The 25,828-nt window shown below is 37.1% G+C and overlaps 1 protein-coding gene across 8 annotated transcripts in view; it reads right to left on the reverse strand.

Moving 5' to 3' along the window:
• The window catches only part of ITSN1 (intersectin 1), a 222,367-nt gene that overhangs the window by 118,831 nt on the left and 77,708 nt on the right, over positions 1-25,828 (reverse strand). For all 8 annotated transcript variants that reach the window (XM_012747020.3, XM_012747022.3, XM_012747015.3 and 5 more), the window contains exons 6-11: positions 17,038-17,217; positions 15,485-15,581; positions 10,776-10,876; positions 6,250-6,313; positions 2,928-3,065; positions 1,054-1,169 (exon numbers count right to left, since the gene is read on the reverse strand). In XM_012747020.3, the coding sequence (XP_012602474.1) occupies positions 1,054-1,169; positions 2,928-3,065; positions 6,250-6,313; positions 10,776-10,876; positions 15,485-15,581; positions 17,038-17,217 (696 nt within the window). The remainder of the gene's footprint in view (positions 1-1,053; positions 1,170-2,927; positions 3,066-6,249; positions 6,314-10,775; positions 10,877-15,484; positions 15,582-17,037; positions 17,218-25,828) is intronic.

The following is a 25,828-nucleotide window of genomic DNA, read 5'->3' on the forward strand; positions in this document are numbered from 1 at the left end:
CTCTGTTTAAATGATTATTTATATAGGTGTCTGACTTTTTGTTTTTGAGACAGAGTCTCGCTTTGTTGCCCAGGCTAAAGTGAGTGTGTGTCGTCAGCCTAGCTCACAGCAACCTCAAACTCCAGGGCTCAAGCAATCCTCCTGCCTCAGCCTCCCAAGTAGCTGGGACTACAGGCATGCGCCACCATGCCCAGCTAATTTTTTCTATATATATTAGTTGGTCAATTAATTTCTTTCTATTTATAGTAGAGACGGGGTCTCACTCTTGCTCAGGCTGGTTTCAAACTCCTAACCTCCAGCAATCTGCCCATCTTGGCCTTCCAGAGTGCTAGGATTACAGGCGTGAGCCACCACGTCCGGCCTGTAGCAAGTATTTGATCAGTGACGAAAAAGTAATTTAGTTTAGCAAATAAACTGGGAGAGCTAGTGTCTAGAGCAGACCAAGTTAACTGCCGAGTACTTTACATACTGCAAAATGACAGTGATAATGTATTTAACATAAAGAGAATTCATAATAAACTTAATTTGCTTCTTAGTATCATTATCATATCATTAAGAATTCATAGCCACCGTAGAATATTTTAATAGTATGATGGGTTTATCAATGTAAATGTAAAATAGGTTGACATTAAATTCAAAGGAGTTTCCTGCTAATAAGAAGTTGCCAATTCTCCTACAATAGGAGAAAATAACAGTAGATGATTTTACTTTCTGTTTCTGCATAGTTGGTATTAAGCAATCACCTTAAAACTTATTACTTTTTAGTGTTCTATATTCTATAGATAACAGATAAAACTTTTACTTAGCAGTATGTAATTAGATTTTGAGTTAAAAGTTAGAACAAGGGTACATTCGAGTATATAATGTTATTTCTCTACACAGATAATAAATCTAAAAGTATGTTAAAAGTGTCTCTTTCTAAGGTCATTTAAAGGAACATAGCAAAAATGTCAAAAGCTAATTTATTTTTACCTCCAACTTTGCCTTTGAGATAGAAAATCTCTAATTTAGTTAAATCGAAATGATTTAATTCAAATAGGAAGACTGCCTTACCAGGTAATTTCTTTTCTAATTGTTGCTGTTCATCTTCTAAAACTGGTTCTTCCGGTAACCTCTGATCTACAGATGTTGAGCTTATGACAGATATACCACTGCCAGATCGAACTCTTCTGCAATTGTAGGGGAGAAAAAGAAAAGGAGATTCACACAGAGCTGTCTGGTTAAAACTGGACAAGTTATGAAAAAGAATTATATCATGTCATGGAGCAACTTTCATTTATAGTGCGGAAAAAATAAAGATTTGGTCTTCTCTTTTTACAAAGAGTTTTTTGAAAATGAATATGTAAACATCATCAGACTCTGAGTGCCAGCCTTCTTCAAAATGTTTAGTAGTGCCACCAAAATTAGGACAATTCCAAAGGACTGAATTAGTTAATAATCATAAAGTGGTTCAAACAACGCCTAGGACAAAGTGATCCCTCAGTAAGCATTAGCTGCTGTTTCCATTGCCCTTTCAAGTAACTTTAAATTCCTCCAACGGAAGATCAGCATCTCAGCTAATTGGAAGCATCTCTTTTCCAATTACACAGTCTCTCCATTTCATCCCTTAATAAGCACATGAAGTATAGTATACTTTATACTATAAAGTATAAGTCTATACTTTATAGTTCTTAAATCACTTAATTTACTAATTTGTTTCACTATAAACATTTAAATTTACTCTGTTACAACAATCTCAATATCCTTCTTTTTGTTTGCTTGTATTATCTGCTTCAGATGCTAAATGTCTTTCCTAGTGATTGTGGCAGCTATCGGATTTTACAGGCAAATTGCTTCCGCATTTGTTTCTTTCTACACAGTCACAGTTTCCTCAGCTTGCTCCTGTACCATGTATGTGCTGACAGTGATAGCTCTTTATCTCTCCATTTTAGGGGGATTTTGCCCCAGTCTCTCCTGAAGTTTAAGAAATTGAGACAAATTCTCATCTTTATTTATTTCATTTTTCTTTGCCCTCGTAAGACCTCATATTCATTGTTCACGTTTTAAGCCGGGAGATGGGGCTGTCCAGGACAGGATGTGCATGCATGCACATGTGTGGGTGCCTGTCACGGCAGATTCCTCCCAACTGGACCTTGGGGACTCTTGACATCTCTACTGAGACTGTGTTTCAGACCAAGATAATTGTCTCTTCCTTCCTGACTACAATTAAAGGTGGGAGAGAGAAGTGGTGTGCAGCTGTTATCTCAGCTACTCGGGAGCTAAGGCAAGAGGACAGCTTGAAGCCAGGAGTTCAAGACTAGCCTGGGCAATAGAGTGGGATCCTGTCTCAAAAACAAAACAAAAAACAGAAATTTCTACATTGCCAGATTTTGTTACTCTTGAATGTGCAGCATTTACAGGCATAATTTCCTTGCTTTATTTTCTTTTTCTTTCCTCAGGGACAGGGTCTTGCTTTGTTACCCAGGCATGAGGGCAGTGGCATGATCATAGCTCATGGTAACCTCAAACTCCTGGGCTCAATCGATCCTCCTGCCTCAGCCTCCCAAATTGCTAGGATTATAGGCATGAGTTATTGCACCCAGCATCCTTGTTTTATTTTTTATAGAAAATAAAGCTCATACAGTTTGTTTTCCACTGCTAGCACCTGTTACTAAAATTTCTGGTGAGCTTTGATTACATAGGTTGGTACAAAAATCAACAATCTTTTGATATTTTATTTCATTATTTCACTAATATACTACAGGTATTCTGAAGAACAGAATGGGCTCAGGATTAACACAGAACCTAAATAAGATTCTCTTTAATTCATGGATATTTCATTTACTTGCCAGGAATGAAAAGCATTATAAGATACATAGTCAACAAAGCCAAGTTCGGAATTCACATACTCTGTACACAATTTCTTACAAGAGCCAAATGTTCTTTACCTAAAGGAAGGTGGAATGTATTCTGGAGGCAGGACAGGTGGCAGTGGTTGGCCAGACATAGCTACATCAATTAGGTGCATAGCCAAGATAAATTCTTCTGCTGTGAGTTTTCCATCTTGATCAATGTCAGAAAGATTCCTATTCAACAAAAACTTCACTGTAATCCAGTTTTATGAAAATGCATGCTTTTTACCATTCATGAGTGACTTAAAAGTTCTGTTTTTTTATTCTGACCTTAGGCCAATTGAATCTTTCTGTGTTTCAGTTTGTAAAATAAATACCTATTTCAAACTTTTGCAAATATAAAATTCCATATAGTTGGGATGGTGCTCCATATCCAACAAATGCCATGATTATAATGATACTATTCTCAATCCTTGCAAGTCTATTTAAAATATAACATATTCATATTCTACGTATCTTTAAATGCTATGCCTTGGACCAGGGATAGACAAAATATCAGTAAAGGGTCAAGTAGTATTTTATGGTTTGTCAGAGATAGAAACTCTATCATACTGAGTTCTGTCCTTTTGGCAGGAAAGCAGCTATACAGGCAACATACAAGTGAAGTATTACAATAAAACTTCATTCACAAAAACAGGTGCAGGCCAGATTCGCCCCACTGGGCATAGCTGGGCACCCCCTATCCAGGCCTACACGGTTGCACCTTTATGGCCTCCGGCCATAGTCAAGGTGTTTTCTCTCCCTCAATCTCCAGATTCAATCTCCATCATTCACTCTTCATAATGAACTTGCCCAAGTAGCTAATTACAGTAAACATATTTTCCCAGCAAGCCCAAGAATGTGATTTTACTTAACAACTTCTGGACACCAAAAGAAGAAACGACACATCTGTTCACTAGAATGTCAATTGGACAAATGCCACATTAAGAAACTGGCTTTGCCAATGCCAAAAGTTAAGAAACTTTCCACTTAATTCTGAAATTTCTTTAGGTGCCATAAGCATTTTTTGATTAAGGTATAATCTGCATACAGTAACATTCACCCTACCTAGAGTACAATTTTACAAATTCTGACAAACATATTCAATTATGTAACCATCACCACAATATATAGAACAGTGTCAGGATCACAGAAAATTCCGTGTTATAGTCAACCCCTTCCTTACCCCTCCATCCCTGACAGCCACTGATCTCTTTTCTCTCCCTCTAGTTTTGCCTTTCCCAAATGCTAGACACCCTTTTTTTTTTTTTTTTTTTTTTTGAGACAGAGTCTCACTTTGTTGCCCAGGTTAGAGTGAGTGCCATGGCGTCAGCCTAGCTCACAGCAACCTCAAACTCCTGGCTCAAGCAATCCTCCTGCCTCAGCCTCCCAAGTAGCTGGGACTACAGGCATGCGCCACCATGCCCGGCTAATTTTTTGTATATATATTATATTAGCCAATTAATTTCTTTCTATTTATAGTAGAGACGGGGTCTCACTCTTGCTCAGGCTGGTTTCGAACTCCTGACCTCGAGCAATCCACCCGCCTCGGCCTCCCAGAGAGCTAGGATTACAGGCGTGAGCCACCGTGCCCGGCCTAAACACCCATTTTTATACAGAACAGTAATGCAAGAGAAATTAAAACCCCCTGCTGGCTCTTCTTATTCTCTTTTCCTTTTCATGGCTCATCGTTAGCAATTCCTACATAAATCAGATTAAAAGGCAGTCTGAATTTGTATTAATACTTGTTTGTTCCTCATATTTATCTAAATTATTTAATTAAAATATTTTAATTAAATTTTTTTAGTGTGTAGAAGGAGAATAACAACATTCTAATAGGAGAAACCTCAAGTGTTTTTTTCCAAAGAGGGCAAGTTATAAATGAGAAACTTAAAATAAACATTTTAATACAATCTGGTATCATGAGAACAACCTAATCAACTGTCACTCGACGTCCACAAATCTTAAGTTTACAAGTCAAAGGGCCCTAGCATACTGGCACATACCCAGACTTAAAGAAGTCTGCATATGTCTGAGATACAAGATGCTTATTAACTGGTCTATTCCAACGCCAAAGCAGAATGGAAGAGTAAGGGCATAGGGAGCTGCACTAGACCTTGATCACTTGTGAAGCAACTATACTAATGTGCCCTGCAGGAAAATCATGAGCTTGGCATGTGAGCAGTATAGACCAGGTTTATTTTCCAGGTATAATCATTAACACATAATTTAAAAATGCAGACTTCTTAAGAAACCATTTTCATTAACATTTAAATGTAAGGAAATCTACAGGATCTAGGCAATGCTCATCAATAGCTATTCAAAAGCATTACAAAATTAAGAAATTATATGTCTCCTGATGAAAGTACACAATAACATCTCTGGCAAAACAAACAAGCAAAAAAAAAAAAAATCAAACTTGAATCTGATCCATCCTTTTTAGCCAGGGATGATTTTATACCCTAAGGGATACTTGTCAGTGTCTGGGGACATTTTTGATAGTCACAACTGGGAGTGGGGTCATGCTACTGGCATCTAACATCCAGAGAGTAGGGGCCAGAGATGGTATTTAGCATCCTACACTGCACAGGACAGTCCCGCACAACAAAGATTTACTGGGCCCAAAATGCCAATAGTGCCAAGGTTGAAAAGCCTTTCTCTAGATCTAATTACCAATATGCATAAAATACAGGAACAAATTAAACAACACCATAGGGAAGCAGTCACCAAGAGTTAGGCCAATAAGAAACTACAGGCCAAATGATCTGCTTTATTTTTATGAGTTTTTTTGGGGGGGCAGGGAGAGAAGTAAGTAGAGAACAAGATAAAAGGGATTTTATTGATTAAAGGAGACTTAAAAGATGTATCAATAAAATATTACAAAGTAGAGATTTATTTCTGTCCTGATTTGAACAAACTATGAAAAATTTTGAGGCAATCTAAGGAATTTGAACACTACTTGATTAATGATAAGAATGACTACTAAAATTTTAGGTAGACTACTGGCATTATGGGTATGTTAAAAAAAAATGCCTATCACTCTTAAAGGCACATACTGAAATATTTGCATAAGAAATAATATAACAACTGAGATTTGGCTTAAAATAATTGGACAAAAGGAAGAGAGAACCAAGACTGGTCATTAGTTGAGAATTGTTATGTTATGAGTTCTTGAGAAATCATTGTATTAATCTCTCTGCTTTTGTATTTTTCAAAATCAATAGGGGAAAAAGTAAGAGGCAATCACTACAACTCATTGAAAATTAAGCATATTCTAAATATAACCCTATAAAAATTAATCTAAAAACACATGAGGCCATACCAATCTAAGAAATAAAATTTCCACTTTATCCAAACCAAGGAACTTTTCATTCCTTACCATATTGAAGCCAGCTGAGCCTGTGGTAAACTTGATTGCATAAGAATAGTTCTTGCTTGGGGACCTAAACAGAAACCAGGGAAAAGATATACAGATGAGTCAGCAAACACTCACTGTACAGGAAGACCAGGCTTCTGTGCACATGCACTATGCAACCTTATGCAATCACAGTGCTTTATACATTTGCTATTATCCTAGGTGCTTTGTAAAAAGGAAATTAAGCTTCAATGAAAAAGGGAAGAAACAAAAAGCATAGCATAGCATCTGACACATTATTTGTTAAACATCTGTATGTGAAAGAATAGAGTTTCAAAATATAATCTGGCATTTTGTCTGGATTACCATCTCTATCTGTATTGGGCTGTATTTACAAAGCTGAAACTTATTCTGTCTAAATTTAACATCTTTTGTCACTGCCTCCACCATGACCATCCTCAGACAAATTCAAGGAAGATTCAGAGAATCTTAGAGGAGGAAGGGACCTCAGAGGGATCTCTTCTGTTTCATTGTACAGATTTTTAAAAAGAAAAAATGGGGCTGATTACTCAAGGTTGCACAAATGACTAATATCACAGCCAGGATTAGAACACGTTTCCTATGTTAGAAAAAAACAAAAACAAAACTTTAGCAAAAGATTTTAATTTACACTTGTAACAATTCTCAGCACTTCAGAACTATGTAAAAGAATGTTAATATTTTATCTATTCCAGATCAAAAGGGTAACAATAAATGTGAAGAACTAGCTCTGCACTTGCACAGACCCTGTCTTAATCAATCAATCAATTAATAAAGTTCCTTCATCTGTGAAACGAGAAAAATAATCTAGAACACAAGCTGGCAAACTACAGCCAATAGGCCATATCTGGCCCACTGCTGGTTTTTGTAAATAACGTTCTATTAAAATAGCCATGCCCATTCATTCAAGCATGCTATATGGCTGCCTTTGCCATATAGTGGCAAAACTGAGTACCTGCAACACAGAACACATGCCTTGTAAACCTAAAATATTTACTATTTTGCTCTTTACAGGAAAAGTTTGCTGATCCCTGCATGGGAGATCACAATAGTCTCCTGTGATTCTAATATTTGACTCTATATGTGCTAAAGCAATGTTGCAAAACATTAAAAATAGATCAGCAACAGCTAAGATAGCATTCTAACATAACAGGACAGCAAAAAATTGAGCTTTAAGTGCTCAGAATTCTCTTATGGAAGCCTATGCATATAAAGGGATATTGGTCTTGGAGTACTAGCTCATGAGGAGATATTATGGGATAAACAGAAATCTCAGGTTCACAAACTCCACTATAGCCGTCTATGTTTGCGTAGAGAAGTTATGACTGGAAAGGAGATAAATAGAAGGAATTAATGCTTTATTTCAGATAATTACTAAGACTTTACCTTTTCTGATTAACAGATGAATAACCAAATAGCATACTCATTGTTTCAGAATGTAACAAGATAATAAAATACCTTTGTGACAAGAGACTAGCATTAACAGGATTACGAGAATTCTAGAGCTTTTTACATGACCTTAAAGAATGGGCCTTATTTTATACGGCTACCTCTTTTAAGAACATGCAACAGCATAGACATTGAGTTGTGAAGGAAAATGAGGATGTCCACCTAATCAGATGTACCAGCTAAATCAAACCAGATTGTGAATGGCCTAAATAATGCCACTGCTGGGTTAGCCTTGCTTCCTCTCATGATATCACGAGATCAGAGGTTCTTGCCTTCTTCAGGTGGGACCTTATGGCATTCTTATGTCCACAACACATGCTTACAGATGTAGCCAGATGTGATAGCATCCAAAAGAAGTATGTGAAAATAAATCACAATGGTAATCAGGCATTCCTCTAAGTACCAACAGTACATTAACAATGGGCGTGTGTTAGAAGACTACGTGCAGTTTATGTACAATTCTTGGAGAGCCAACGATAATTCCATCTCACTCCAAAAACATATGTGAATGTAAGTAATGATAACCAAGATTCTCCTCCCATTTATATCAAAACAGATTATCTACAACTCTTATACTTTAACTGGTATTCATAACACTAGGATGTCACAACTCCAAGGTTGAGAACTACTGCACTATATTAAGAAATTGCAGTTATGTGCATGTTGTAAAAATGCTTTTTAGGTTCTTTAAAGCAAGAACCCACAAAAAATAAAATCAAGAAAGAATAAAAAGAGATTAAGAATATTAAATTATATATTTCAGTTGGGTTTCTTTATATTCTTGCACCTTTTTTTTAACTTTCTTGATACTCCTCTTATCCATTCTGAGTTCACTGAATTATTTCTATAGCTGTGATCAGGACAATGAGCTTTATAGTTCATCCATTTAAACAAATCAGCTCTGCTTCTATCAACAGTCTAGTTTAGCCTAAAAAAACCTCTATATTTACTCCTAAGTACCTAAAAGGAAAACAATTACAGTTCTTTTATTTATTCCCACCGTCATGACTACACAAAGGTCTGGTTCAAAAGTAAAACTCCCACCATCAATTCTTACTGGATCAAAGTAGTAATAAATAATGCAGATAAAGAATAGCAAAATCTGCCTTCTTTCCAGTATACTTCAAATTTTACTTTCTACCTCAAATATTTAAAAGTTCTAAAATGTTCAAATGCCTGTGTCATTCATTGTATCTGGGATGTAGATAATGCATTTCATTCAAAAAACACACGCCTAACCAAGAAAGAATTTCTCAATCAATGTCGATTTGAATACTATTTTATTTTTATTTTATTTTTTTAAAGGCAAGCATGAGCTGAAATTTATTGAGGGGGAGCAAGATAGGATTAGAGAGTAAGAGCAAGATATAGGTTTACAAAGCAAGATACATAATCACAAATAGCGACCAGACCGCTTGTCAGAGTAAAAAAAGTGAATACTATTTTAACTTACTCACAGCAAACACTGACAATGTTTTGAAGAAATATTTTCAGATTTGTTGGCAATGTAGTTCTGGGTTTGTATGGCGCACTGGTATCACACAAATCGTGTAAAACAGTACTTTAAACTATACTATCAAATATTCCTTCGGCACCTGCATAAGCTAGAGTAGTTTTACATACTATGTATAAAAATGACAGCTACTACTTGGCAGGGAGTGAGTGTTACCTACAAAGAACTTATCTATATTTATTCACCCCTTCAGATACAAATATGTGCTTATTTGAGGTAACTGCTGAGATCCTTTAGGGAGACTGGGTTCAAAATTAGATCAGAACCTTTCAAACTCTCATCCAACTCTAACATTTTTAAACATAAAAACATTTTTGTTTTCTGTTGCAATCATAATACCAGGAAAAAACCATGGTAGTAAGAATCAGAATTTAAAAATGTTTTGTGTTGGGCCAGGTGCAGTGGCTCACACTTGTAATTCTAGCACTCTGGGAGGCCAAGGCAGGAGGATCGTTCAAAGTCAGGAGTTCGAAACCAGCCTGAGCAAGAGCAAGACCCTGTCTCTACTAAAAATAGAAAAAAATTAATTGGCCAACTAAAAATATATAGATAAAATTAGCCAGGCAAGGTGGCGCATGCCTGTTAGTCCCAGTTACTCAGAAGACTGAGGCAGAAGGATTGCTTGAGCCCAGGAGTTTGAGGTTGCTGTGAGCTAGGCTGACACCATGGCACTCTAGCCTGGACAACAGAGTGAGACTCTGTCTCAAAAAAAAAAAAAAAAAAAATGTTTTGTGTTATATATCGTTGCTTCCCCACCCCAGGAAAATTAATCCTTTTTTCCCTTCCTTTCATGTTTGTTAGACAGCAGTTACAGTTTTTCCTTTAGCATTTAATGTTCATATGAGAGATCTCTATTTTCCTTTATTAAACCTATACTTTTCTTAATAACTTTCTTTTTTTTTCTTTTTTTTCTTAATAACTTTCTAATCAGTTTTAAATATTTAACCTTTCATAGAAAAGATTTCAAATAGTATCCTAAAATTCTTCTCTATCCTTCTGATATAGATAAAAGAATCACTATTTAAAAAAAAAAAAATCCATTGAGATAACACTGGCCTTTAATACATAAATAAGATCCAAAGTGGTGAGCCCCAGCTAGTCAGCAAGTGAGCTATGTTCCAAACTCACCAGTTGGTTACCTTTCACCCTGCATATTGCCTCAAACGCTGACCTGACGAATAGGCAGCTTCAAGTTCATCTACAAAGCTGGGCTCAAGAATCTGAAGGTAGTTTTTATTTACAGAAGTGTTACTTTGCTAGTGCCTTGGTTTGCATGTCAGTGGCTTTCAGCGTACAGGAGGATACCTAGTCTATGTTCCATTTTGCCGAGAGGCAATGGGGCAAAGGCATGAAGCAGGGGAAAATAAAGTAACTATCGAAGGAATTGCCAGTAGATGAGAACATAAGATAACAGAGACAACGAAAACACTATTTAAAAATAAGGGAACAGAGAAAGATATTTGGAAAATATCTTTGACCCATATCTAGAAACAATCTGGATTTAGAACAAAGATCATATTTCGCTAAACTAATTTCTATTTGTAAATACCTGTTAAGTGTCCACTCATAGTTTTGTCATGACTATTGAACAATTGCCTGTATTTCAGTCTTGATGACTGAGGAACAGCCCATTCTGCCACGGGAGGAGCACTGTGAGGGAAAAAAAAAAGGAGAGAAAGTGGATTATCCATAAGAAATAACCTATCAAAGGTCTTTAGAATAAACTAAGAATTTCTCTAGATAATGATATATTACATTTTATTCATTTTCTAATCACTATTTCTGAATTTTCTGCCATGAATATTTCTCATTTTTAAGGTTATAAATATTTATCTCAAAATAGATAAGCTCATTATTTTTCTAGAATCAAGGGTAAACACAACAGACCAAGTGGCTGTTTTCAAATTAGTATATATAATTTAATAATTTAAAGGTTCTATAAAAGTATGAAAATTCTCCTTAAAACTGAGGTGATCTAATAGTGCCCACATATTTCTAATTTCTGGAACATTTCTCTTTTGGCTATAAAGCAATGTTGACAGCAAATAAGTAACTATCTAGTTCTCAAAAAATGTATGACTTTTTATACATCAAAATATTGGACCCCCCTTTTTTTTTTCCTGAGAGAGAGTCTCACTCTGTTGCCCAGGCTAGAGTGCTATGCCATCAGCCTAGCTCACAGCAACCCCAAACTCCTGGGCTCAAGCGATCCTCCTGCCTCAACCTCCCGAGTAGCTGGGATTACAGGCATGCGCCACCATGCCTGGCTAATTTTTCTATATATTTTTAGTTGGCCAATTAATTTCTTTCTATTTTTAGTAGAGACGGGAGTCTCGCTCTTGCTCAGGCTGGTTTTGAACTCCTGACCTTGAGCGATCCTCCCACCTCAGCCACCCAGAGTGGTAGGATTACAGGCGTGAGCCACTGTGCCTGGCCTGGACCCATTTTTTAATGAAGATTATTTCATTCTGAGAAGTTTGAATTTCTTCCACATGGAGAGTTTCTCAAAGAGCAAACAGAATGATTTCCAGGTTCACGGCAGACAAGCGGAGCAATAACCGACAGAACTCTGCTTTCGTGACTACAAAGCAGCGTCAACCTCTCCTTGCCAACGTGTCACAACCCCGACCTGAGGAAACACCTGCCGGCAGTCAATCTGGGTCTGGACATTCTTAGTGATTAGCTCCTCAGATGCCACTGCCCTCGCCAGTATCACATTGGCACCAATGGCTTGTGAAGGGTCAGATGTATAAATTGAGTAATTTAAATGCGATGGCTGAGCTGACAGTAAAAATGGCATTCCCCTTCCAGGACAGCTTATAAGTAATACCCTTTCATTTCACCAAAATATCTATTTCAAACCAAAATTTTATTCCCACATTGAACCTCATAATCATTTTGATGTGTTATCTATGCACTTATTATTAATATATACCATTCCTTGAGCACAGGAAACAGCTCCCAAATACTTGAAAAGTACCTATATGAATTTACCTTTTCAATTTTTATGAATTTCTTAACAAAAAACACTTACTATGATCTGTTCTTTTGTGTGTACTTCTGTGACAACTCTCTCATTTTCAACTAGCATTTTGCTGATTCCAACTCCTGCCTATTCATTAAGAAGCTAACTATCTTGCTCCTGCATGCCAGGAATGTTGGGTGTTACACACAGAAGTTGTCCCAGATTACACTTATCAACTCATAGTTTTCTGCCAAATTTCTGAGAATTTAAATAGACTAAACACTCATTAATATGTTACCCAAAAGTTAGACTGGGTAGACTGCACTGCCAAAACTGGCTACAAATTTAAATTACTGAAAAGGCAAATATTAACATAAAAAACCCAGTTGTTATAATAGCATGAATGTTTGCTAAAACTGATTGTTTATTCACTCTAATGTCACAAATCAATTTTAAGGCAGGTTTCAAAATCCCTTCTGCAAAGTCAGAGTAAACTCAAAATTTCAGCATGGGCCAGGCGTGGTGGCTCATGCCTGTAATCCTAGCATTCTGGGAGGCCGAGGCGGGAGGATCACTCAAGGTCAGGAGTTGGAGACCAGCTCTGAGCAAGAGCGAGACCCCGTCTTTACTAAAAATAGAAAGAAATTAGCAGGACAACTAAAAATATATAGAAAAAATCAGCCAGGCATGGTGACGCATGCCTGTAGCCCCAGCTACTCGGGAGGCTGAGGCAGAAAGATCGCTTTAGCCCAGGAGTTTGAGGTTGCTGTGAGCTAGCCTGACGCCACGGCACTCACTCTAGCCTAGGCAATAAAGGAGACTCTGTCGCAAAAACAAACAAACAAACAAAAAAAACTTCAGCATGGTATAGGGGAAAGAAAAAAAAAGGAACTTACTATGGAATAAGTTTAAATTTCAGCTCTACTATGTACTAATAAGCTGTATACTATGGGTGGGAAATATAACTTCTCTGGGCTTGCTTCCTGATTTATAATCTTGAGATAATATCTACTAAACAGGTGGTTGTGAGTTGAATGGGATTAATGAGATGCCTGGCAAAGCAGATACTTAATAAATGTCTGAGTGTCTTAAGAGTAAAACCTTGGCCAGGTGTGGTGGCTTGTGCTTGTAATCTTAGCACTTTGGGAGGCTGAGGTGGGATGATTGCTTGAGGCCAGGAATTCGAGATTAGCCTGAGCAAGAGTAAAACCCTGTCTCCACTAAAAATAGACAAAGTTAGCCAGGCGTGGTGATGCACACCTGTAGTTCCAGTTACTAGGGAGGCTAAGGCAGGAGAATCCCTTAAGCCTAGGAGTTAGAGGTTGCAGTGAGTTATGATGACACCACTGCATCCTGGCCCTGGTGACAGAGCAAGACTCTGTCTCAAAAAAAAAGAGTATAACCTTAATTAAATGGAACACAAATACCTGTATAGCAAAATTAAATAAGATGTGTTAGAGAAAACAAAATCATGAAGAACTCAGTTCAACTCTTAGCTCTGTCACTTATGAATTATGTTCTTTTGGGCAAGTTACATGTCTCTAAGCTAGTCCCTGATCTATAACACAGAAAATAACAAGAGTTATCTTATAGAGAAGAATGAGTTAATGTGCATAAAGCTTTTGGCACTGTGGTTTTCAGGTTACTGATTTTTTTAAAAATCATTTTTGAAATGATGACTGTGTTAACTGAATTATATTCAATATGCTTGTCTCTTTAAAGTGGTAAAATGCCTTGATTCACTGTGATATTATATGTTGGTTTCATCCACGATTCCTGGTCATATAACTCCCACAGCCCTGTTACAGTAAACAGAATCCCTCTCTCTGACCTTCTCCTAGCCTCCTTTCACCTGTCCAAGGCAGGACTGTAATCTGATCGTGGTTCCTGAGACCCTCATTCCAGACAGGGTCCTGCCCTATTCCCTGGAGAAAGGAATGCTACGCACAGACACCAGGAAGAATCTGAACAGACAGGCCTTGTTGGGTTTCCCCACTTAAGTCTATTAGCATGAGATCATACCCTTTTTATCCAACTATATTTCCACACGGTTGTCAGTCATCCCTGTGTAATGAAGCCTCCATAAACACCAAAAAGGACAGGGTTCAGAGAGCTTCTGGATAGCTGAACACATGGAAATTCCTGGAGGTGGCACACCCAGGGAGGGCATGGAAGCTCCATGCCCCTTCCCCCATATATCACCCTGTGCATCTCTTCACCTATATCCTTTGTAATATCCTTGAAAGTAAACTGGTAAATGCTAAGTAAGTGTTTCCCTGAGGTCTGTGAGCTGCTCCAGCAAATTAATGGAACCCAAACAGGAGGCCATGGGAAGTTCTGGAGGCCTGGACTTGTGACTGGCCTCTGGGTGGGAAGTTTTGGGAACTGAGCCCTCATCCTGAGGGATCTGATGCTATCTCCAGGTAGATAGTGTTGGAATAGCATTAGAAGACACCCAGCTGGTGTCTGCTGCTTGGGTGTGTGGGAGAAAACCCCTCATATTTGCCACAGAAATCTTCTGTGTTGATGATTGTTGAGGAGGGAGAGCAGAGAGGAAAACATGATTTGGATGTTTTTCCTAAACATTCACTTAAAGATTTCGAATGGGGATTGACACAAGAAAAGATGGAATCATCTTCATTTACATCCTCCTTCATTCCAAAAGTTTTGAGATGGTTTACAAAGAGACTTAATTTCTCATCTTAGTGTAGTAGAATGCAAAGTAAGAATATGAAAGATAATATGAAACCAAGGTTGGTTATAATATAAGCAATAAGGTCACCTGAGCTTTCCCCAAACTGAGCCACATATTTGATTAATGTAAACTGTCTACTAATCTGAATGATTCATTTTATAAAATGGTCTTTAATAGAATTTTACTAATAATCCAGACTCCATGAGAGTATCGGAGATAGAATTAAAATATAAGGCCAATTGAGTCTCCAATCTTCATATAAAAAATTTTATACATAAACTTTTAAATAATTAATACAAAATAGTTCACTTATTTTTCTTCCACCCCAGAATTCTATTTTACTATTTTAAACATTTTACTACTCTCCATTTGTTATCCTCTTAGGAAACGTAATATCCTTGATTTCTGTCATCTCTGCAACACATTAATGATGAAATCTAGCGATATTATCCAGAATTAAGAAGAGTATTATTAGCACTGTACAAAAGTTTACAAAAAAGATAAAAAAGAATGTAGCTAACTCTTGTTCAAACTTATAAGTTAATCAATCAAATAATGGTTTTAACCAAACTTCCCATTTAAAAACAAACAAACTTACCTGGCCACATCAAATGATTGTGCCTTCTGTAATTTAGTGTTTAATTGTGACCCGGGACCAGATCTACTAAAGGAAGAACTCTTTGGCAATGTGGCTGCTGTAAAAATAAATAAATGTTGAATAACTTTAATTCTATAAAGATAAACTTATTTATGAGAATTAGAATGCATAGTCATCAAATCTGAAGCAGAAATCATTCCTCTTTTCTTACCAGCCTGGACTTAAAAAGAGCTACTCCCTCCTTACTTTCTGTCCTCCTGCCAAAAACATTTCCACATTTACTTTTTGTATTGAAAAATCACCTAAGTAGTAATGCTGACGTCCATAAAATTTTACTCTTCATTAAATATTTTGCATCACATTTTATAGGACCTTTTTCAATAAACAGGTAACAGCTTAAATATATAAAACTGCATTTTCTTAACTGCATACTGAAGGAGCTGAAGTATTAGCCAAAAAGTCACAGACAGCAGTTTTGGCCAGATAACATATGACACTAGGGAGGGTCAGCTTTTGGGTCTGATTCTCATTTGGGCTGGTTAATTGTGTTAGAAAAAAACACTCCTAGTCTCAGCCACATTCCCTCACCCTTGCCTGCCAACTTGCAACATTTGGGACTGACCACAAAAGAAAACAAAACTCAGTGTATGGATTCACTGACACTTCTTGAAAATCAACTTCACACCCTTTTTTGCTGCCATCACATCTGCAATTGTGGCCATATATGAAAGATGGACTACATGAGACAAGAAAATCTAAAAAAAAAAAAAAAAGGAGGTACATTTAGATTCTCTAGCTATAACTTAGAGACATATCCTGATATATGTAACAAATTTGGGGGCTACAGACAAAGAAATGTTTCAGATATAATGCTATTGAATTTGTTCAGACACATCCAAAGTATTTTTTTTAAAAATATTTTCCATATTGATATGAATTCATTAAGATTTGTTAGACTAAGGCTGCCTACATCTATAGTTTATGCTTTCTATTAACTAAAGGAGAAAAGATTTTGAATAAAGTCTCAAAATGAAATTAATTAAACCAAGAACTGTTAACATGCTTCCTTCAATTAAGGAAGCATGTAATACTATAAAATAGTATAAAATGTTCTTTTTCTTCCCCCTATCCACACATAATTCTATTCCCAGGGACTGGCTTGCTTATTAGCAATTCATAGCAGCTAAAGAAAAGTAGTAACTGATACATGAAAACACAAAATGTTCAAAATACTGTTCAACTTCAATTGCTCACATTAGCCCTTAAAAGGAAAATATACCTTTGGCTTTCACTGTTGAGTTCACCCTTGTCCACAGTAGTACCTAGAAATCTATAATTCCATTACCTTTCCCTCTTTCTACCTTAGTATATCCCATTTAATATGTTGGAAAAAAAATGCAAAATTAAGTAAAAAAAGAAGAAAAAGATATTTTTCCCTGGAATAAAGTATCATTTAAAATATAATCAGAAAGTGGAGATAAAAGATTTAACAATAATGAACAGCAAAATACAAGTTGTAAAAATTCAGTATATGGTTTCAGCAAGTCACCTACCAGGATGAGCAAATGCAGGCAGGGGCTGCATAACAGGGGGAGCCCCATTAGCCAGGGGAGGCACTGCTGCTGTGGGAACAGAAGATACTAGGGGTGGAGACATTCCAACAACTGGAATGGATCCCATTGGCACTGGAGCAACAGCTGTAAGCGGTGGCATGCTGGCGATTCCTCCTATACCTGTGAAGAAAAAAATCCCGAGAAAATTCAATTCTGATCACATTTCTACATTAAATGATAATTAACCTAGTACTGCTTGAAGAAGAAAATCACTTTCTAGATGTGACATATTCCCATTTAACATATGGCTCAGAGAGCTGGGTTGGTGAATGCATACATGAAAGTGCTGGGAGGGTCCTGCCTGGAGAGGCCATGTAAGCTCTTCACTCTCCCCAATACCCTGGACTATGCCTCTCCTCCATTTGGCTATATTTATAGCCAAATATAAATATAAAGGATGAGTTCTATCCTTTACAATAAACCATTAAAGACAAGATACATAAATAAATAAAATACGGTTTCAGATTAATTGTTTTGAAGAGTGTCAAAAATTATGTCAAGGATCATCACATCAAAGGATTCAAGACCCAACTTGAAGAGGAATCAAACAGATGAGGATCAATGAGAATAAATGCAGTGGACTTAAAGGCATCAAAATACAATTAAATTCATTAATTCAAAATGATATTTAAAAACAAATAGAATCCCAACTGGTCACCATGGGAGGATGCTAGGCAATCAATTTATTATTTTTTTAACTAGCAAATGAAATGTGAGGAGACAATCAAACATTCCACCTGCCTTTCCTATATATACTGTACCTCAAGGTAACTCAATATCTGATGGGGGGAAAGCATCTCTTTAAAAAAATATTCTAACCAATAAGTGAAGAAGAAATGATAGAACAACAACAACAACAACAAAATGGTTCCTTTCTTTTTTAATTGTCTCAATTTTTAAAACTTTTGTCTTAAGTAAATATTTTTAGTGTTTAAATTCCTCTGTTGATTTTTTTTTGAACTATGTTGATTTTTTTGATTACTGTTTAAAAGTAGCTAAGTAGTTGTTCTAGGGATTAAAATCTCCACATTGATAATGAATTTATCATAATCTACTTCTAAGGTGGGCAGAATATAGAAACTTTGCACAAAGATAGCTCAGTGCCCTGTCTCCTCTGTGCTATTATTGTCACACATTATGTCTATATATGCTATAAGCCCAGAGATGCAGGGTTAGAGTTATTACTTTATATAATCTCATATCTTTTAAAGTTGAGAGAAAAGCAGAAAAACAGATTTATAGGATCTTTTAAATTAACCTTCATATTTACCTTCTTTTTTTTTTTTTGAAACAGAGTCTTACTCGGTCGCCCCAGATAGAGTGCAGTGGCGTCATCATAACTCACTACAATCTCAAACTCCTGGGCTCAAGCAATCTCCTGCCCTCAGCCTCCAAAGTAGCTGGGACTATAGGCATGTGCCATGATGCCCAGCTAATTTTTCTATTTTTAGAAGAAACAGGGTCTCCCTCCCTCTTCCTCAGGCTGGTCTTGAACTCCTGAGCTCAAGCAATCCTCCTGCTTTGGCCTCCCAGAGTGCCAGGATTACAGGCATGAGCCACTGTGCCTGGCTCATATTTATCATTTTTGATGCTCTTCCTTTCTTTTGATATATTTAAGTTACCATTTCTGATCATTTCCTTTCATCCTGAAAGACTTGTTTTAATATTTCTTTAAAGGCAGGTCTGGTAGTAATGAATTCTCTCAGTCTTTGTTTATTTGAAAATGTCATAATTTCACCTTCTTTTTTTTTTTTTTTTGAGACAGAGTCTCACTTTGTTGCCCAGGCTAAAGTGGGTGCTGTGCATCAGCCTAGCTCACAGCAACCTCAATCTCCTGGGCTCAAGCGATCTTTCTGGCTCAGCCTCCCGAGTAGCTGGGACTACAGGCATGTGCCACCATGCCTGGCTAATTTTTTGTATATATATATTTTTAGTGGGTTAATTAATTTCTTTCTATTTTTAGTAGAGACGGGGTCTCACTCTTGCTCAGGCTGGTTTCGAACTCCTGACCTCGAGCAATCCACCCGCCTCGGCCTCCCAGAGTGCTAGGATTACAGGCGTGAGCCACCTCGCCCGGCCTTCATCTTCATTTTTAAAAGACAGTTTTGCTGAATATAAAATTCTTGGTTGGCTTTTTTTTTCCTTCTTGATGAACTGTTTTTCCCTTGCTGTTTCCAAGATTTTATCTTTGTGTTTGGCTTTCATAGTTTAACTCCGATGTGTCTAGGTATGGATCTCTTTGTATTTCCCTATTCAAGGTTTGTTGAGCTTTTGAATGTGTAAAATAATGCTTTTCACTGAATTTGAGGAGTGTTTGGCTTTTATTTCTTCAAATATTTTTTCTGTGTCTTTCTCTATCTTCCTTCTAGGACCTCCACATGTACTAATATATTGGTGTATGTGATCTTATTCTACAATTCTATGAAGCTTTGTTAACTATTGTCAATCTTTTTGTTCCATATTCTTTGAATCGAATAATTTTTATTGATTCTGCTTCAAATTCACTGATTTGGCTTTCTTCTATCTTGAATCTGCTATTAAGACCCTCTAGTAAATTTTTCATTTTGTTTATTGTCCTTTTCAGTTTTAGAATTTCCATTTTGTTCTTTTTTGTAATTTCTTTTTTTGAGAACCTCTATTTATTGATTCATTGTCATACTTTCCCTTAATTCTTTAGTTTCTTTAGTTCTTTGAACAAAATTGCTGCTCTGAAGCCTTTGTCTGCTAAGTAAATCTGACAGCTGGATCAGAGATAGTTTCTACTGATTGCTTTTCTTGAGTGTGAGCCATGTTGTCCTGTTTTATAAGAATGTCTCATAATTTATAGCTGAAAATGGACATTCTAGATAACGTATTTTGGCTACTCTGTCTCTGATTTTTCCCCAAAGGAAAATCAAACAAAACAACCAAAGGTTGTTTCTATCTTTATTTAGTAATTTACATGGGCAAAATCTATCCTTCCCATGTTGTGCAGCCCCTGATGGCTCTGCTCAATTGGGATTTTACAAACTCTTATCTCTATTTTTAAGGCTGGCTTGCTTGGGTTTGCCCCTGTACAAAGCACAATAGTCGACCAATGATTGGATGGAAGTTGTACTTAAATACCTGAAGTCAGTAAGGTTTTCTTTCTCTGTCAATCAATCTACAGGTCAGCACAAAAATGTACTCAAAGTTCATACCATTTTAATGTCCCAGCTTTTGTATTTTTCAGGGCCATTTCACATATCCTCTGTACATGCATGTAGCTTGAGGGTTGGTCAGGAGTTTTTGCTGGCTTGGGCCCACCCTGGTGTTAGCTTCACATGTACACTGCCTCAACCAAGAATACACTTGCCCTAGCCATGACCACAACTTCAGGCTAATAGAGCTATTGGCCCTACCTCCTCATCTGCTGCCAAGATCGTCACTTTCACTGCCAAAGCTGTTGAGCACAGGTATTATTTCCAGCTCCAAACCAAGTAAGTCCCCTTTAATAACAGTAGCAAGGTTGACAGTATTTACAACTTGCCCCTCCGTATTAATCAAGTTGAAGAGTCTGGGGTAGGAACATGCCAAGGAAAGAATGCCACAGACTTCTATATTTCCCACTATTCATACCTGAGGCTCAGCAGCTTTTCAAGCACAAATGATTCTCAGATAGTTGTATATCTTTGTTTCACTTCCAGAGCACTGAAATGATTATTTTGTCAATTTTGTCCAGTCTTGTAGCTGCCCTTAGGGGAAGATTTTGCAGATCTCCCTCAGGCATGGTCAGAAATTCCATCACTGAAATGTCTTTCAGGTTTCATTTAACCTATAGGCCCTTGTCCATGCCTTTCTTTTCCTTGCAATTTATCTGTTGAAGGTTCTGGGTCTTACGACCTGTAGAGTTTCCCAGTCTGGATTTTGCTGATTGCATCCTCAGGGTACATTTCAACATTTTCCTCTAACTGTATTTCCTGTAAATAGGCAGACAGATCTGAAGACTGGATCAGACTTAGATTGGATCTCTTTGGCAACACTATAGGAAGCAGATAAAACATAGTTGTCTTTTGGCGATCTTGGCAGTCATTGATGCTTAATGCCTATAGTTATTCATTTATGGAGAGTTGCAAAATAGTGATGTTCTAAACTTCCCATCTCTTTGTCATTTATTAGCTGGAATACTTTTATAAAGAGGTGCTTCTAATGAGGATATAATAGTTGGCTATTCGGTTGTATAGCTCATGGAGGAAAAGTATGATAAATGCTTGGTTCTTTCCCTTTACCCATTTTCAAGATAATGAACTGGTTATCTATGATCCTCCTAAGGTGAATTTTTAAAATAAATATAATTGTTCAGTCATACATTTAAAAATATTTGAGTTTTAATTCATGGTACTTATCACTTTTAAGGCTCGAATTGTCCTTTCTTTGGCCAATATAAGCCTCTTCATGTTAGCTTCTGAGAACTTTTTTTTTTTTTTTTTTGAGACAAGAGTCTCACTCTGCTGCCTGGGCTAGAGTGCCGTGGCATCAGCCTAGCTCACAGCAATCTCAAACTCCTGAGCTCAAGCGATCCTTCTGCCTCAGCCTTCCAAGTAGCTGGGACTACAGGCATGTGCCACCATGGCTGGCTAATTTTTTCTATATATTTTTAGTTGGCCAATTAATTTCTTTCTATTTTTAGTAGAGACGGGGTCTTGCTCTTGTTCAGGCTGGTTTTGAACTCCTGACCTTGAGCAATCGACCTGCCTCGGCCTGACAGAGTGCTAGGATTACAGGCCTGAGCCACCGCGCCCGGCCCTTCAGGGAACTTCTGATACCACTCTACTATTCTTTGATAGCTTCCTTGCTGACCAGTATTACAAGATGAGTCCGTCCAAACTCATTATGTACATTTCATACTGTAGACCAAGATTCAGCCATTTCTCAAAAATACTCTGGTTTCTCTTAGTGAGAAATGGTATTTCAAGTTCACAATCTGGGCAGTAGGAGTGCTCACTGCTTTGCTGTGGTAGATCATTGTTTCTAGGCTTTTCAGTGGACAGAACTAGGAGAGGAAGGGATGGCTAGATGAATAGGCAGATGGGGGAAAGGAGAGAAGCCTTATGATTTCATACTGATACTTCCAATTTGATAATTCAAATCCAAGACTATAGAGCTTTTGTTTAACATTTGACACTCTCTACTACAGTGGTATCTCCTTCTTTCACACCTTTTTTTCTTCTTTTTATTTTTTTGTAGCTGCCAGGAATACTGTGTTGAGAACTTCTACACTTAGAATACAGATTTTCAATGTATATGATAGAAGGGAATCAGAGAATTAGACTATTCTATAAGTACTCATTTTTTTATTACATATTAGATATGACAGTTTCAGAATAACAGTATTAACACTACCACAAATATAATTTCTGAAAGCATTAAATCATTTTTCAAACATTCCTGTCCCCCTAATATTATATAGTTTTATTGTATCTACATTGTCAGACCACATAGGAATTACATCTTATACTCTCTCCTTCTTGCCTTCATTTAGGTTTTAGTTCTACAGGTAACTATATATTTAACGTTCACCATTAGTTCTAATACTGATGTATCTCTAGCTATTTTTGGTTGTCTAAAACACATTTTCTAACAGATTCCTTAAGAAGGTTCATGTTAATATTCCCTGAGTCCTTCCAAAATAATAACAGTTTGTCTATATTCTTTCTACTTGAAAGTCAGTTTTTCTGGACACAAAATCCTTGGCTCACTCTTTCTCTGAAAATTCTAAATATGTTACTCGATTTTCTTCTGGCATAAAGCACTGCTGTCGAAAAGTCTGAAGATAATCTAATTTTTTCCCCTTGTAAGCCATGTGGTTTCTTTTTCTACAAGCCCAAATAAATTTAAGTAGAATATATCTTAGTGCTGGTCTTTCAAGATCTATATCCTCAGCCATATGATACTCTCCTTTAAACATAGTTTCAAATCTTTTATTTCAAGAAAATTGTCTTAAATTCATATTTAGCATCTGTTCTACCTTCTTGCTTTGGTTTTTCTTCTTCAGGGACTCCTACTGACCACAGAGTCAATAGTCTTTGCCTTAAAAATTTGTCACTGTTTCTCAAATCCTTCTCCTTTTTCATTTCCTTTCACTTTTAAACACTTTCCTCTTTCTGTCATTTATTTCACTTCAGACAGTACCTCTTGTGGTGCTTCCAGTTTAGTCTTCATTTCTGAAATGAATTTTTTCTTTTATTTCTCTTTTTTTCCCTCAGTTCTGTCACTTTATTTCTGAGATTTTTAAAATTCTGATCTATATTGGTCTTTCAAGTCTTCTATCATTTCCACAGTTTGTTTCTTTTAGCTTGTTTTGAAGTAGTGAGTTGCTGGTGTACTTTCATTGTCTATAGGTGTTATTTGGCTATTTACTCTCTTTTTTCTAACAGTAACATTGTGTTACTTGACCTTGTTTGATAACTTCTGCTTTGGATTTGCCCTTGCTTGAAACTTTCTGTTGCCTATTTTGAGGTTAGGCCTGCTGTCCGAGATTTCTAGTTTCTGTCCTCTTCTACCACTTTTGTCTGGACCTTCTCTTTCCTTTGTCTCCATGTTCCTATACTGTTCAATTTTGATTCTACTCCCAGTCACTTCTCCTCAGTATGGGGCCCAGTCCCCCAAAGGAAGCCTTGTTGTCTCGAGGATTCACATGAGATAAACAACTCCAGATCTCTCAGGCCTTCTTATCCTAGGCCTTTTGTCCTCAACCAGTACTACAGAGAGTTTCAGTTGCTGCTTTCAGTCTGATTGGTTGAACTTTCTTGTGAATACCAGTCAGCTATTTGGGGATTCTCCTGTTCTCAAGTGTACTGGATACCTTACTTTTTTATTTTTTATTTTTTTAAGACAGAGTCTTGCTTTGTTGCCCAGGCTAGAGTGAGTGCTATGGCGTTAGCCTAGCTCACAGCAATCTCCAACTCCTGGGCTCAAGCAATCCTCCTGCCTCAGTCTCCCGAGTAGCTGAGACTACAGGCATGTGCCACCATGCCCAGCTAATTTTTTCTAAATATATTAGTTAGCCAATTAATTTCTTTCTATTTATAGTAGAGAGGGGGTCTTGCTCTTGCTCAGGCTGGTTTTGAACTCCTGACCTCGAGCAATTCGCCCACCTCAGCCTCCCAGAGTGCTAGGATTACAGGCATGAGCCACTACGCCCGGCCTGGATACCTTATTTCTTCCCTCTTCCTCCTGCACTATTACAGATTTACACAATTCTGTCTGTATTTCTTTTTACTAGGAGTTTGTATTACTTCAATAAAACTGTAAAAAGAATGCTAGGCCGGGCGCTGTGGCTCACGCCTGTAATCCTAGCTCTTGGGAGGCCGAGGCGGGCGGATTGCTCGAGGTCAGGAGTTCAAAACCAGCCTGAGCAAGAGCGAGACCCCGTCTCTACTATAAATAGAAATTAATTGGCCAACTGATATATATATAAAAAATTAGCCGGGCATGGTGGCACATGCCTGTAGTCCCAGCTACTCGGGAGGCTGAGGCAGAAGGATCACTCGAGCCCAGGAGTTTGAGGTTGCTGTGAGCTAGGCTGATGCCACGGCACTCACTCTAGCCTGGGCAACAAAGCGAGACTCTGTCTCAAAAAAAAAAAAAAAAAAAAAAAAAAAAAGAATGCTGAGCACAATAGCTGTCCATGAGTAATAGAATTAAAAGTAATTTTCACTTTTTTTCCAAGTCTTTTCACATTGTGTTGATGTACAGTTGGCATTATTGCTTATTACAATAAGCACTATTACGGATTTACACACTTCTCTTTGTAACTCTTTTTATTTTTTATTTTTATTTCTTTTTAGTTTTTTATTTTTTTGAGACAGAGTCTCACTCTGTTGCCTGGGCTAGAGTGCCCTGGGATCAGCCGAGCTCACAGCAACCTCAAAGTCCTGGGCTCAAGGGATCCTTCTGCCTCAGCCTCTGAAGTTGCTGGGACTACAGGCATGTGCCACCCTTTGCGGCTAATTTTTTATATACATAGACTTTTAGTTATCCAGCTAATTTCTTTCTATTTTTAGTAGAGATGGGGGTCTCACTCTTGCTCAGGCTGGTCTCGAACTCCTGAACTCGAGCAATCCACCCACCTCGCCCTCCCAGAGTGCTAGGATTATAGGCGTGAGTCACCATGCCTGGCCAGCATGTATTACTTTAATAAAATTTTAAAAAGAATGTTGTTGAGCACAATGGTTGTCCCTGAGTAATAGAATTAAAAGTAAGTTTTACTTTTTTCCCAAGTCTTTTTGTATTGTTGATTTACAATTGGCATCTATTGTTTCCACAAGGAGAAAAACAAATTATTTATTTTGAAGAACAATAACAATGTTTATAGATGCTGAAAATCCAAGGAGAAGAAAAAAACTCTAACCTGGGTTTTACTAGGTAAAAGCACATGACCACACATCTCATTTGGATCAGATTAACTTTATTTACCAACATATATCAGTATGTATCAGGCTGAACTTGTTGTCAGTTTTAGAATCCCCAAACTTCATAAGTAAAACATGATTTGATAACTATATTAAATTATACTCCTAAATCACGGTTTTTGCTTAAGTAAGAATGTCAATCTACTCAAGCAACAACTAAAAACAAACAAAAACAAACTAAAAACCTTTCATGAACTACCTTTCAGACTTTCAAAAGGCTTGACAACAAGATATTGTACAAGCCAGTTAACCTTCAAGATACCCCATCTGTATTGCAGGCCCCTAAATCAATACCTCAA

This window comes from Microcebus murinus, chromosome 1, assembly GCF_040939455.1.
Source record: "Microcebus murinus isolate Inina chromosome 1, M.murinus_Inina_mat1.0, whole genome shotgun sequence".
NCBI classification, from domain to species: Eukaryota; Metazoa; Chordata; class Mammalia; order Primates; family Cheirogaleidae; genus Microcebus; species Microcebus murinus.